Source organism: Prunus persica, chromosome G1 (genome assembly GCF_000346465.2).
Source record: "Prunus persica cultivar Lovell chromosome G1, Prunus_persica_NCBIv2, whole genome shotgun sequence".
Lineage (NCBI taxonomy): Eukaryota > Viridiplantae > Streptophyta > Magnoliopsida > Rosales > Rosaceae > Prunus > Prunus persica.
The window spans coordinates 26,330,160-26,345,370 of NC_034009.1; the positions used below are offsets into that span (position 1 = coordinate 26,330,160).

The 15,211-nt window shown below is 37.3% G+C and overlaps 3 protein-coding genes across 3 annotated transcripts; all 3 read right to left on the reverse strand.

Moving 5' to 3' along the window:
• Positions 67-2,500, reverse strand: LOC109947013. Its single transcript, XM_020556281.1, has 3 exons — positions 1,377-2,500; positions 502-1,118; positions 67-254 (listed from the first exon to the last, which is right to left on the reverse strand). Exons 1-3 carry the CDS (start codon positions 2,498-2,500, stop codon positions 67-69), a joined length of 1,929 nt encoding a protein of 642 aa, XP_020411870.1.
• Positions 3,740-6,505, reverse strand: LOC18789053 (probable nucleoredoxin 1). The gene is made up of 4 exons (XM_007222545.2): positions 6,149-6,505; positions 5,381-5,860; positions 4,776-5,252; positions 3,740-4,636 (listed from the first exon to the last, which is right to left on the reverse strand). The coding sequence occupies exons 1-4, from the start codon at positions 6,242-6,244 to the stop codon at positions 3,986-3,988; spliced, it is 1,704 nt and encodes a 567-aa protein (XP_007222607.1). The 5' UTR covers positions 6,245-6,505; the 3' UTR covers positions 3,740-3,985.
• Positions 10,027-14,034, reverse strand: LOC18789096 (probable nucleoredoxin 1). Its single transcript, XM_020554894.1, has 4 exons — positions 13,758-14,034; positions 11,683-12,162; positions 11,079-11,558; positions 10,027-10,905 (listed from the first exon to the last, which is right to left on the reverse strand). Exons 1-4 carry the CDS (start codon positions 13,869-13,871, stop codon positions 10,240-10,242), a joined length of 1,740 nt encoding a protein of 579 aa, XP_020410483.1. The 5' UTR covers positions 13,872-14,034; the 3' UTR covers positions 10,027-10,239.

The following is a 15,211-nucleotide window of genomic DNA, read 5'->3' on the forward strand; positions in this document are numbered from 1 at the left end:
AGAAACTGACTATACATTCACTAAACCATATCTAAAATAAAAAAATTGTCAAATGAGAAGGAGTGTTCATATAATAGCCTTGCAAGTCTTCCTATTGTGCCCAGCAACACTGCACCGACTGCATTTCAATCGCCTTTTAAATTCACCAAAAACTTTGATCCTCTTTGTTGGTGGTCTTTCGGCTGGCCTCTTTGTAATTGGCGGAAGCACAACTCCAGCTGCAGAACCATTGCTGCCCAATCCTTTCCCAATATCTGGAATAGGAAAAATAGGACTCTCATAGGCTTTTCGAAAGAAGTCGGTTTTATAGTAACACTCCACGTAATCATAAACTGAATCTCTCTTTGCTAGGATTGCAGCCACCGCATGTGTGCAAGGAAAACCGTCAATTTGCCAAAGACGGCAGGAACAAGTCCTTTGCTCGAGATCAACCATCACAAAATAATCAGCAAATACTTCAAAAAATAGTGCAATTAGAACGACGAACTGCCCAAGTCCTACCGGCCTCCGCATTTTCACAGAGTCTAGTTTTCATCTCCAGACACAAAACTGTTGTCCACTTCTCCGCTTCAATTCGTCGTTGAGCATTCAATACCATCAATTTCTGTCGAATCCCTTCTATCAAAGGTAGCACCAGCAAATCTCGAAACACACCAACCCAATTATTAAAGGACTCCGCTAAACGGTTTGCCATCTCCCCATAACGCATTCCTTTGAAAAATGCGTTGGCATAGTGATCTCTAGACAAATCAGATATAAATGCCTTCACTTTCGAACTCCCAACAATCACCAACTCCTCCATTGCTACCTTAAACTCTTCCTCCGTAACAGCATATGCGCATTTACTAAATAAATTGATAACACGGTCTTGGAGCAGTTTCCCATAACCTGACTTCGGGTACTTTGATATCAAATTCTGTTTAAGGTGATAATAACAGTAAGAATGAGGCCATCCGGGAAACACAAACCCCATTGCATTTAACAAACCTTGATTGCGGTCCGAGAAAAAGGTCACCACTCTCCCCATCGGTAGCAATATAGAAGCCAAATGTTGAAGAAACCAAGTCCAATTCTCCTCTGTCTCAGAATCAACAACTCCAAAAGCTAGAAATAAAACCCTGCAAAACAAAACCAAAAGCACAAGTATAAGCAAAAAAAGGGAAACTGCAGTGCAGTTTATGAAAACAAATCTGCTCAAATTTGAAATGAAACCAAAAGCCAAATCCATGATCCAAGTACTAAAACTAAGTTTAAAACACATTTAAGTTCATGAGCAGTTACAACATTCCCACAGACATGCAAAAAATATTAATAAAATCGAATTATGAAACAAGAAACTGCAGCTAAAAATTGCAACAAATGAAAATCTGCAATACATTACAGTAACCATACCTTGATTTCCATTCTTTCCCGAAGCACAGAGAAGCTGCCCCTTGTACTTGCTCTTCAAAAACGTAGCATCAATGAACAACAAGGGTATGCAATATTGAAATCCAGCAATGCAACCGCCAAAAGACACAAAAAACCGTCGAAAGCGATTAATTCCAGCTTCACAATCAAGAGTGCAGAGAGAACCAGTGTTAGTTTCCTTTACAGCGTCCGCATACCACACTAACTCGTTGAAGGACTTCGACTCATCACCGTGAACGTCCAATTTAGCTAACTCTTTGCCAAACCATGCGTGGTAGTATGAAATGTCTATACCATAGTAAGCTTTGAACTCGTGTATAATCTCAACTGGCTTTAGCTCTGGTTTTGCACGAATTCTGTCCACAATGAGGGAGGACACCACACGAGACCTCATCATCTTACTCTTTGATTCCCGTATCCGACCTGCACATGTATGAACATTATTTAACGTCCGAATTACAAAACTGCCAGTAGCTTCACAACGAGAAGCATAAACATGCCAGCTGCAACCCTCCAATTTCTTATTCGAACAAACAGCAACCACCTGCTTCTTGTCATTGCTGGCATATAAAAAATTAAATCCTACTTCAAGAGCGTACTTGCACAATTTCAACCGGAACTCCTCTGCACCACCGTCAAACTTCTGCCCCACATGATGTATGTATGTCTCCCACTCATTCGACAACAAAGGCTTAGCACTTGCTCTCTTCGACCTGCCCAAAAACTCGTTTCTGTCTTCGACAGTACTAGAACACGACGACTCGCCCTTTTCACATGCTATCAACTCCTTATTTACACAAAAATCACCACTATATTCACTGCTCCCGCATAAATCCTTCACTAAAATATCAACAGTCTTCTCATTTGATATCAACAAAAATGTCCTCATCAAGTCCAAATCGCTATCCATTTCTAGAAAACAACTCGGATAACTGGGCACCGAATACCGTAATGTGAAACAACCCAACTGCAAACCCCTAAACCTCAGACACAAAGTCTTCAAAATATCAACCATGGATGACTCTGATGAAACTGAAAACATGATGGTTTCCGACTTATATGTGCACTTGGCAATGACACACACCTCCATTAGCCTTGAAAATGCGAACAAAACAACAAACAAAAACAGAAAACAATTAAAATCACTAAATAATGTACATGAGCAGTTGTAACATTCCAATAGAAATCCAAATATTAGTATGAAATCGAATTATGAAACAAGAAACTGCACTGCAGTTTATAGTCAAAAACTGAAATAACAGAAACAACATTGCACTTTATGTGATAACATACCCTTAAATTTGAATAGAAACCAAAAGAAAACCATGTTCAAAGTACTAAAACTTAGATAAAAACACATTTAACTCCATGAGCAGTTGTAACATTGCCTTTTGAAACAAGAAACTGCAATGTAGTTTCTGCCAACACTCCAACAAACAGATGCAGTTTATAACAGAGGAGGCAAAACAAATCGAATAGAAACCAAAAGGAAACCACGTTAAAAGTACTAAAACTAATATCAAAACACATTTAACTCCATGAGCAGTTGTAACATTGCCTTTATGAAACCAGAAACTGCAATGCAGTTTCTGCCAACACTCCAACAAACAGATGCAGTTTATAACAGACGAAGCAAAAAAAATCGAGCCACAAAACTGAGCTCGAAAAACCCAAAACTGACAGATTCGGCATGATAATCGAACGAAAGATTATCCAATTAGAAGGAAACAAACAAACTGCACTGAATTTTGGAACAGGATGTGGCATGATAATCGAACGAAAAAGATTCGGCATGATAATCGAACAAAACAACTGACAGATTCGGCATGATAATCGAACGAAAAAGGAAGAAATATAAGGAAAACCAACTAGAAAATTGAGCTCCAACGGCGAGAACGAAAACGAAAACGAACGAAATCTGCCTGCCAAACGAACGAAATCTGCCTGCCAAACGAACGAAATTTGCCTGCCAAACGAACGAAATCTGCTGCCAAACAAACGAGGACGAAAACGAAACAGAGAGAGAACAGGCTCGCGCCTTGTTTAAACATTCAGGGGCAAAAACGTCATTTACTTTGTAGGTTTACAAATGGGCCAGGCTTTTTAAGAAGAAGGGTAGAATTGACTTATCAATTGTTATTTTTTACCTGGCTCAACGAATCTGGGCCTCTCTTTGGGCTAATCCAAAATAGTAGTTTTTTTCTAGATATTAAAACTAAAACCAAAATATCTAATATCTTACAAACTAATTAATAAAGTTAATTATGTCTAAAACCTAATTTTCTTTTATATATAAAGTCTCTTGTCACAACTTATTTATGAAACAAACTTTGGCAGAAAGTATTCTCATTCATCATCATGAGAATATGAGATAGCAGAAGGATATCCACCCTCAACATTCATAAGTTCATAACACAACATCTGCACTCTTTTGGATCACAATTTTACATCATCCCATAAGCTTTAAGCCTCTTGACTTATGTAATTAGCATAGCACACAAAACACCTTTGTATAAAGAGTAAACAGACAGCACAGTTACAAAAACCAGAAACATACTGTAACTCAGATAAATTCTCAAACTTTCCGGCACACATCACCATCACAAATGTATCCCTCCATTGCATTTGGAGCATCAGCTTTTGTTCCTTCCTTGTTGCTCAAAGCACATCTTGGGTGGAGATGAAAGTCACATTCTTTGCAGTAAAAAGACCAACCACTTCCCGGCTCCCTACACCAGCAAACATATTCGTGGTGAAGTACCCGTGTGAGCTCATGTTCAGCATGGAGTTCACTCTTCACTTTCTCAGGCCACCCCTTTGCTTCTTCCTCTAACTTTTCTTCCAAATGCTTCAAATGCTCTTCTGTGAATGGATATGCATCAGCTCCATATGCTTGTATGAGCTGCCGTGCTTGCGTGCTGAGTGTCTGGCCATTGGGGCTAATGGCCACCAATGCAGGAATGCCTTGGATTTTGAATTTGCGCTGCACTAATGCCTTCCTTGGATCACCTAGCGGGAGGGCTAACCAAGGCATGGTCGAAAAGAACTCTTTGAAGGAGGAATGATCACGATCACTTGAAATGAAGATAATTTCAAATGCACTATCCTTTGCCTTAATCTGATTGTATGCTTTTATAAGCTTAGGCATGAATGCGCGACATGGGGGACACCAATGAGCTGAGAAATAGAGCATAATGTGCTTCCCAGCAAGCTCAGATACCGGTACCTATAGTCAAAGATAGAACAGAAACTTGAAAAACGCAATTAGAAAACCTCTAATTAATGACCATAAAGAAACCTTTGAAATTCAATGGCATGGAAGATTAGAAAAGATTGAAGATTTTGAACCAAGAGGAAAATTGTACCTTGGAACCGGTCTTTTCAATCACAAAGTTTCTGTCCCCAGCAACCAACAGTGACTCCAGAGTCTGTTCTTCGAGTTTTGCCTTTGAAATATCAGCAAGCTCAGCAATCTTCTCAGCTGTAAACGGGTAGGCTTCAATGCCATACTCTTCAATGAGTTCAACTGCATTTGGGCGTAAGGTCTTCCCATCTTGCCCGATTATAACCAGTGTAGGTACATTTTCAAGCTCAAAGTGGCGAGCAAGTTTTTCACAGCTCTTGGCCTTAAATGGCAGTGCCAACCATGGCACTTGAAACCCTTGTTTGAAGTGTTCCTCTTCATAGTCTAGAGATATCAACACAATCTCAAAGTTCTCTCCTTTCTCCTTGAGTTTCTCATGGAACTTCAGAAGTGCCTGAGTAAAATCTTGGCATGGCTTGTGAGTATGAAGTGAGAAGTACAGGCCAACCATCTTTCCTTCAAGCTCAGATACAGGAACCTGCAAATACATGTACTCATGATCATCAACTATCTCATTCATGTAAAAAAGAAAAGAAAAGAAAAGAAAAGGGGCAACCCAATATCATAGAAGTTCTAGCAATGTTGGCATGGGACAAAAAGTTGTACCTTACTCCCATCTTTCGAAATCAAATAATCCCGAGACCTAGAAACCAAGAGAGAACTCAAGGACTGATTCTCCTTAGCAGCTGCTTCTTGCTCTTTCAAGAAATTGATCTTTTCCGCGGTGAATGGATAACCATCAACACCATGTTCCATCACAACTCTAGTCCCTTGATCAGTAGAAACCTTCCCATTGGCATCAATAATGACAAGATTAGGAATCCCCCTAACCTTGAACAACTCCTTTAAGCGTTTTCGGGCCTCCAAATCTGAAAATGGAATGGCAAGCCATGGCATTTCAGAGAAGTAGCCACTGAATGACTTATCGTCTCTATCAGAAGAGATAAACACAACTTCAAAATCGCCTTTGGATGCCAAGTCCTGGTAGACCTCCACCAAGCTTGGGGTGAAACGGCGACATGGACCGCACCATGAGCCAGAAAAATACAACCCCACAATCTTTCCGCTCAAACTACTGATCTCAACCTACATATTCATCAAAGATCACCATGACCCAGAAAATCAAACAGAGTCATCTCAATCTGTTTTTCATATAATCAAATGTCAAAGTCAAAACTTTGAGATGAAATTGGGAAAAAAAGCAATTGCAAATCATTTAATCAACTGGGTTTCTTCTATAACACATTTAGATGAGCATTCTAATATTCCCAAACAAAATGCGAACACTGCGGTCTGCTTTTTTTCTTCTCCAATCTCCATGAACATAAAGATGAAAACTTTATCAGAAATAATCAATTTCTGAGTATGGTTTACCTGGTCGGCGTTGTTGTGGACGAGGAAGTTCCTGTCCTCGGAGGAAAGCAGCGAAAACAGGTCGTGAACAACGCCGTCTTCGTCGCCGTTGGCCATGCTTGCTGAGTCTCTTGTGCTGTATTTTTGGTAATTAACTTCGCCGGGTAACTCTGTGACTTTTTGAGGTTCGTTGAGACCACTAATCACTGAATATAATAACGAACAAACACGCAATTAGGAGCTGGCTGGCTAAGTGATTGAGTTGGATGCTTTTTCTGTGTTATTAAAATATTCTCTCTCCTCCAATCTCCATAGAGATTTTCAGACTCTTTCTTTTTTCATTAAAGAATAATGCTTGTTCTTTTTTAATAAGATATTGCTTGTTGGTGTAAATAAATATAAATCATGAAGCATAAAATCCCCTTAGACCAAGTCTTGTCACGTACACAGCAACTTTTTCTTTTGGGTCCAGTTAGGGCTCGTTAATGGGCCGGGCCGGGCTAGTTCCGGCTCAAATTTAATGGACTTGGATCGGGTCAAGTCGGGTTTTAAAGAGGAGAGATAAAATATTGGGCCGGGCCGAATTTTTTTAGAAAATTTAAAGCCTAAGCCTGACCCATGAGCCGGGCTTGAGAAAGTCCATCGAGCCGGATCGAGCTAAACCCAACCGGCCAGGCCTAAACGAACCGTACTTCATTAAAAAAAAAAAATCATAAACTTAATTATAAAGGCATTTTAGTCCAAATTTGATATTAAACTCCCTTAATTCCAATATTTTCACTTCAAACCAAATTCATAAAACACCCAATAAAGTCACACAACTTATAAGATTTTTCACAAAAATAATAAAACCAAGTATTATTTTTGAGGTTATTACATAATTAGATCGTAATATATTTTAAGAAATCATTTTTAAAAAAACCAAGTATAAAAAAAAAAAAATTAAGGATCGTATGAATAAATATGCAAATATTTGGCGATGTGTTCAAGAAAAGCATGATTATATTTGGTGTTACGATTATGTTTCGTGATATGATTATATTTGGTGATGTGATATGTTGTTCATCTTATATATATATATATATATATATAATTGTTGAATTAATAATTGACACAAATTAATGTGTTAATCATCCAATTATAAACTAGGAATGAGTAAAGAAAAGTAAATGAAATGAAACAAATTATATATGTGATTTAAATAATATAATCCAAAACCTAAAATCTTATTTATATATAATTATATATATGGGCTTAACGGGTCGGGTTTTTGTGGGCGGGCTGGACCGGGCTTTTATGGGTTTAATCGAGCTGGACCTATGAGCCAGACCAGGCTTTAGACACCCAAATCCAAGCTTAGCCCAACCCAAAGCGGGGCGAGCCATTTCAAAATCCATAACGGGCCGAGCCAAGCTTTTTTTGATGAGTCGAGTGAGCCCCATCAGCCCATAAACCCGCAGACCAAATAATGAGGCCTAGTTCCAATAGACAGCAACTTGTATGAAACTGGAATCGGTGGAATTTATCCTCCAAAACAATAATTAACAAAAGGATTCATAAGAAGAAAAAAAACCTTCCAACAAAAAAACAGCAAAGAAAAAACTAGATCGTGGTTTTGTTAACAGAATATAATATTATTTTATTAAATAAAAAAAGTTAGCCACGACTTTGGGTCAAGGCTCCTTTATTTCGTGTTTATGACAAAAAGAAAAGGAACCTTTCCTGTGTTGGCCATGGGCCATGCCTTTTTCGCCTGCCCGACATATTATATACACACGTTGGCAGCGTGCAAATAATCATCCATGGGAAAGGAAAGTATGAGTTCTTATATTCCTTTCAACAGTAATATAACATGAGTACTATTATTTCTACCCACTTATTTTATTTTCTTATTTATTTTATTTTTAAAATTTTAAAGACAAATTTATTCCTTTATAAAATTATTCTTAAGAACTTAAAAAAATATATTTAAAAATTCATATAAAGTAAATTTATTTTCTTTCACAACACAATATATTAATTTTAAAAAAAAGAAAAAAAAGAAAAAGAAAGCAAGCTCAGGAAACTTGCAAGATAGGAGAAAACAATCGCATATGCAAACCTGTACAACTGCAACATCAAGGAAGCAATGCGATGAACTCACCATTCATATGGCAATTCCCCTTTAGAATACAATTTTAAAAACGAAAAGAAAAAAAAAAAAGAACCCTCCCACCCCAACCCCGATGGCAAATTCCCCTTCATGGCCGCCGCTGCCGCCTCCCTCTTTTGTTTCTATTCCTTCCTCCATCTCTCTTTCGTCTACAAAGAACAATCTTATTTAACATCTATTGTTCGTTTTAAAAAATTTCCCTTTTCTTCCTTAACATCAACAACGTAATCTTAATCTCAATCCTTCATATGGGTCGTCTCCATCTTCCTCGAAATTAAAAGAATCAAAAAATCAAAAAAATAAAAGATTGTACAGAAACCACCAGCCATCACGAACCTAGCACTACCTCCCCTAGTCGACTCCTCCCACCACGAATCCGTCAATTATATGAGCGGATGAGATTTGCAAATAAGACTTGCTGGTGTGATATGGATCGCAGGTCCAACTAAACCCCAGTCAACTTATGGTAGATCCACAGTCAACTTGCATATTTCTTCTTTTTTAAAGAGAGAGGGGGATAGAGAAAAGAAGAGAAACAAAGAGGAAGAGGGGGGCGGTGGGAGGTCGTTGATGATTCTTTTTCTTTTCTTATTTTTATTTTTTAATTATTTAAATTAATAATTACAAGATATTTTAAGAATAATAGTGAGTGAAAAAATAAAATTATATATTTTTTAAATTTAGATAATGGGTGAAAATATAAGGTGGGTGAGAAAATAAAAAAAGATGGTGAATGTGGGAACCTAATTAAATCAAACCCTAGGTCAAATAATTCCTATCATTTGGGGATTATTTGACCAAATTGGGAGTCAATCAACCTAATTAGGAGTTACTCAATTTAATTGGGAATTATCCAATTAAATTGAACGTTACCTAATTAGGTTGAGATTTGATTTGGTTAATTACCACGATCCCCAATTAAATGAGAAGTTACCTAATTGAATCGGGATTTGATTTGATACCTACCACAATTAGGGATTTGATTTACCCTAATAAATCAAATCAATCCCAAAAAGGGGAGGAATAATTCCCTTCCATCTACGGAATTATTCCTCAGAAACCCTAGCCTCCGAGACTACTATAAAAGCATAGCCATACACAAGGGTTAAGGTACGCCTAAAATCTTACTAAAATCTCTGCAGAAAATTCCTCTCAAACCCTAGCTACCTCCTCTCTTTCTCTCTTTTACATAAGGCTCCGGCCGCCCGATTTATATTATAAACACATCCCGTACCCTATTTTAGCTATCGTTTCTCTAAAGATCGATTGAACTGACTTAGGCATCGGAGGGCCTTTGGCCAACACCCCCCGGGTCTGGTCTTTTACTCCGATCTGTTTTGCAGGGAGAAAGAGAGGCGGAGAAGACGAAGGAATCTTGGACGAATATTCTCCCGTGAGATTATTTGCACAAACAGTGAATATAACAACAATCTATAACATATATGCAGAAAATTTACTTTTTGTGTTTTCGATACTTTATTTTTACATATGTATCAAATTGTAATTTGCAAGAAAGAATATCTCCTTATAATTATATTAAAGTGATGCGTACCTTTTATTTAAGCAATATTGATAGAGAAGTGATGCGTACCTTTTATTTAAGCAATATTGATAGAGGAGAATCAAATACATGACATTACTAGACATTAGATACTAGTAATTCTTAATAAAGTGAAAATGGAATGAAACAAAGACAATGGAATGAAATGAAATCACAGATCCTAACAATGGAATGAAACAAAGACAGTGAAATGAAATCACAGATTTATGTAAATGCACAACCTCATCAAATCTTATAATAACATTGCAGCATCTGAAACGACAAGACAATACATTGGGACACAACAGAAAGAAACTATTCAACATAAACAACTCTAATAATCTCCATATGAGATTTTACGCCTTAAATCACACACAATCTCCATATGAGATTTTTAGCCTTAAATCACACACATACTTCTTAAGCTTTTTTACACACATTACCATCGCACTTAAATCCTTCTTGGGGAGGATCCTGTTCCTGCTTGGCATCACTTTTGGTTCTCTTATCTTCCTCCAATGCACACTTTGGGTGGAGATCAAAGTTACACGCCTCACAGTAGAATGACCATGCCCCTCCCGGTTCACCACACCCGTCACATACATAATTTTTACGGCGAGCAAGCACGAGCTCGTGCTCCTCATGCTGTGCACTCTTCAACTTCTCAGGCCACCCCTTTGCCATCTCCAAATACTCTGCTTCTATCTCTTTCAGCCGCTCTTCAGTGAAAGGATAAGCATTAGCCCCGTGCTGCATAACGAGGTTTCTTGCTTCTTTTGTGACTGTTTGGCCAGTAGGACCAATGGCTACGAGCATGGGGATGCCTTTCACCTTGAATTTGCGGCTCAAGGATGCTTTTCTCAAGTCACCAAAGGGAAGAGCAAGCCATGGCATTCCAGAGAAAAACTCATCAAAATCGCCTTGGTCTCTGTCACTAGAAATGAAAATAACTTCAAATGCATCATCCTTTGCCTTAATCTTGTGGTAAGCTTCAACAAGTTTTGGTAGAAAGGCACGGCATGGAGGGCACCAATGAGCTGAGAAATAGAGGAGGATGTTCTTCCCCACCAAATCTGACACAGGAATCTGAATCCACAAATAATAGTTGTCATTCAGTTATTACCACAAACAGCACAAACACGCATACAGAGAGTTGTCACCTGCCCTGACAAAAGGAACCTGCGGGATTTTTGCCCCACAATGCACACAAAAATCTCACTTTTAAAACCATAAAAGGAGGTTAAAAACGATTATCTTACCTCAGTTCCACCTTTTCCAATGACAAAGTTTCGATCCCCAGATACCAAAATTGACTCCAGGGTTTGAGCTTTCTCCTTTGCCTTTTCTATCTCAATAAGCTCTGCAAACTTCTCTGGGGTGAAGGGGTAAGCCAGAACCCCATGCTCTTCAATGGCCTCAGCAACGTTCTTACTAACAGTTTTACCATCTGCCCCAATAATAACCAAAGTGGGTAAGGTTGAAAGCTCAAAGTATCGAGCCAACTTCCCAATATTTTTGTCCCCGATTGGCAAGGAAAACCAAGGCATGTTCTTAAAATCTTGCTTGAATGATTCTTCATCATCATCAAGTGGTATCACCACAACCTCAAAGCTCTCTCCATTTGCTTTTAGCTTCTCATAAACCTCCAAAAGTTTTGGAGTAAAGTCAACACATGGACTGTATACAGACAATGAAAAATAGAGACCCACTATCTTCCCTTCAAGTTCAGAGACAGGCACCTTAATATATGCGCACATTGAGAACAACAGTCAGATTGGGGCCCGAAATACATTTTATGATACATGTATAAAAAATGAGACTAGTAGTTAGTAGGCATAAACAAGCAGTGACATTGAAACTTACATTCTTTCCGTCATTTGAAATTACAAAGTCACGTAAGCGAGAGACCAAGATCGTTTTCAAGGACTGATCCCTTCTGGCTGCTGCTTCTTGATCATTTAGTTCTTTTATCTTTTCTGGTGTAAAAGGGTAGCCGTCTACTCCATGCTCCTTAATAATCTCAACTCCACTATCACTCAAAACTTTGCCATCTTCACCAAGGATCACAAGATGGGGTATCCCTCTGACCTTGAACAGTTTATCCACGCGATCACGTGCCTCTTTATCAGAAAACGGAATTGCAAGCCACGGCATCTTGGAGAAGTACCCATTGAATGACTCATCATCTTCATCAGCTGAGATAAATACAACCTCAAAATCACCTTTGGGAGAAAGTTCATTGTAGGCCTCCACTAAAGAAGGGGTGAACCGTTGACATGGACCGCACCATGATGCAGAAAAGTACAACCCAAGCTTTTTCCCCTTCAAGCTTTCAACTTTAATCTGATCAAGAATTTAACAAATGATTCCTCTCTCTCATATTATCCCCACAGGATCCTAAGATATGACTACCAATGCCTATGCTCGATCCAAACCCCTCTACATCTTAAAAATCAATCTTCTTTTCCACTATTTCAGTGAACTTTTCTAATCACTACTTTTAAATAAACCACGATTCGAATTAATCCATTGCACACATATCCGAACAGATTAGAATTCAAATTCATATATGCATAAAAACAATATAACTATTGAGCATATATACACAAACAAATGCTGAATACAATTCACCCATCCCTGATATGAACTTAGCCTAACCCAATCCAAAACCTTGCAAACAGAGCAATTGAAGATAGTAACTTCGTTTTTCTTATGACAGTCAAACTCAGCCTCCATTTATTTTCTAGTTGCGAATACATCTATCTACCACTATGATGACAGACCAAATTCAAAGACCCCAAATTGACTCTAATTGTGTTTGTGGGTATTGTTCGTGTTAGCTTGATTTTTGTAGTGGAGTTTGCATTGAGTAGCTTGTGGGTTTGTGACCACAAAACAGAGATAAGGGGTGGCAATTGAGGTGTTTGTTGGTTTAGCCATACTCCCCATAATCTCCTATGGCGATTTCAGGGCGGAAGGTGATGAAATTGAAGGTTAGAGCATCTGACAGGATGGAAGAGGAGAAGGGAAAAGGTGGGGGTGTGGGTGTTGGTGGGGCGGGTGGGTCGGACTGGGGTGGTGGTGAAATTGGGTGGGAGGGAAGGAGGTCGTACAGGCAAAGATTTTTCAAAAAATATATATCCTTCTTTATTTTTGTAAATATATATACTTTCTAATTTTTTTATTGATGAATTAAACTATTTTTCTTTTTCTTTTTATTTATTTAAATTTTGTCAAACCACACTATATGAACGTTGCCATATTTACTAGACATAAACAGCAAATACATCTACCGACCAGTGTGACGACATACCCAATTCAACGACCCCAAATTGACTCACACAAATTTTCCATATAAATCTGTAGAAAAAACTGATTTAAAAATCCAAATAAAGATTCATATTATTTTAACTGACCCTACGTTTTCTGGAAAAAAAATAAATAAATAATTAAAGAAGCAGCTTAAAACACGTTCTTTCTTCTTTGTTCTGTCGCTCAAGAAGCTTGTAGCCGCTGCCTCCTCCTCCAATTCTACATCGCAGTGGAGGGAGGTGTGGCTTCAATTACACACCCTCGTCATCGATTCCGAAAAGTGTGACCAACCCATCATTGAACATCCGCTTCAATACTCTTTGGGTGTGAATCTAATAATTCTTCTCTGATTCTTTCTTTGGTCTAAGAAAAAACAAATTGTTTTTAAAAAATTTTGATTAACCTCCACGAAACTCTCATATAGTTCATCTTCAGTTTTCAGATACTATTTTCTTCGGTTACAGATTGTAAACCACAGTATATTTTCTTCCACTGTTGTAGTTTTCTACTGGGTTTGATTGCAACGGGTGCAGCGCTGTTGAAGGTTGATTGTCTTCTGTTTTCATCGATGGGTTCTGAGGTGAAAATAATGCAAAACAATCAGATATTGAGAGGTGAAAATATACCTGATCACCATTGTTGCGGACAAGAAAGTCCCTCTCGGAAGAAGAAAGCAGCGAGCAAAAGTCGTGGGGTTCGCTGTTGACCAGCTCAGCGACGTTTTGTTTACTATCGGACATACTGGTTTCTCCTGGATTTTCTTCAGCAGGATTGAATTACTCACCCTTCTTATTTGACCCTCACTTATACTCCTCTTCTTAAGACCCTCACTTATAGTTGTTCTTGCGGACTTTGCTCTCTATTCCACCGCCTTGGCTATTATAGCCACATATTTGTTTATCTTCTAGACAATTCTGGCTGCTGACTTACTTTTCCAGATTTTTCTATACTTAAGCGCATGGATGCGCCCAAATTTCAGCCCTTGGATCACTTTGAATCTATGGCTCTTAACAAACACTGAAATTGAATCCCACTGTACAACCGGTGGAGAAAGAAAGAGAAAAAAACAAATCAAAAAAGCTGACAGCCAACATGGGCTATATAAAAAAAAACAGTCATGTAGTCAAAGAGATCAGGACTGTTTATATATATATATAATTTATTTATTTTTTGAGTTATATATAATCTCGATTTTTTGGACCACAGGAGTTCAAGAGATTGTGATCACCCACCATTGGATATTAATCTAATGGTTCAAAAAAGTTTTTTAAAAGTGAGTGAACCGTTGAATTTACATCTAATGGTGAGTGACCACAAATCTCTTGGACTCCTGTAGTCCAACAGATCAGGACTGTATTTAATGTATACGAATAGTATGCTAGTTTTTTTTTTATTATTTATTCAATTTCTCTTTTGGGTTGATGTATACGTATATGAAAACTTAAAGTAAGAATGTAATTAACTGAAAAAACCAATATAAATTAAAAGAAAATTATAATAAACAGAAAATTTTAAATATATTTAGATTAAAATAATAATAATAGGCATTAAAAAATTTGTTCCATGTTTTTTTTCCACTAATCTCACTTCTATTATTTTTCCATTACTCCACCAGTAACTAGCATGTGAATGATTTCTATAAATTAAAAACCACATATTTTAGTAAAATATAAAAATATTAGGAATGGCCAAAATTAGGAAAAATAATAGAATGATCTAAAGTTTCAAAAAGTAGTTAGTAAAACATTAGATTTTTACATGTCAAATATTTATTTATTTGTAGTTATGTTAAATTTCAATTTTAAGTAATCATGATAACATCTTGATTACCATTTATAAAATATATATCTCGATCATTGAAAATTTTGTGTGCATAAAAATACATAAAAATTATGCAAATGTTATTTCACCAAATATTTTAAAATCTAAGAATATAGATTTTTATAAACTTGTTCTTAGTTTAAAGTATAGTCCATATTTGCATATAATATAACATATTATTGCTAATAATTTAAAATCTAAGAATATAGATTTTTATAAAATTGATTCTTAATTTAAAGTATAGTCTATATTTTCATAT

Coding starts and splice junctions, on each gene's coding strand:
- LOC18789096 (XM_020554894.1), bottom strand. CDS start 13,871: ATGTCCGATAGTAAACAAAACGTCGCTGAGCTGGTCAACAGCGAACCC. Junction 11,559..11,682: donor TTTCAAATGACGGAAAGAAT/GTAAGTTTCAAT, acceptor GCATATATTAAG/GTGCCTGTCTCTGAACTTGA. Junction 10,906..11,078: donor TTGGAAAAGGTGGAACTGAG/GTAAGATAATCG, acceptor TTGTGGATTCAG/ATTCCTGTGTCAGATTTGGT.
- LOC18789053 (XM_007222545.2), bottom strand. CDS start 6,244: ATGGCCAACGGCGACGAAGACGGCGTTGTTCACGACCTGTTTTCGCTG. Junction 5,861..6,148: donor TCCACAACAACGCCGACCAG/GTAAACCATACT, acceptor ATGAATATGTAG/GTTGAGATCAGTAGTTTGAG. Junction 5,253..5,380: donor TTTCGAAAGATGGGAGTAAG/GTACAACTTTTT, acceptor ATGTATTTGCAG/GTTCCTGTATCTGAGCTTGA.
- LOC109947013 (XM_020556281.1), bottom strand. CDS start 2,500: ATGGAGGTGTGTGTCATTGCCAAGTGCACATATAAGTCGGAAACCATC. Junction 1,119..1,376: donor CAAGGTATGGTTACTGTAAT/GTATTGCAGATT, acceptor TTTGTTTTGCAG/GGTTTTATTTCTAGCTTTTG. Junction 255..501: donor CTGTGAAAATGCGGAGGCCG/GTAGGACTTGGG, acceptor TTCCTATTCCAG/ATATTGGGAAAGGATTGGGC.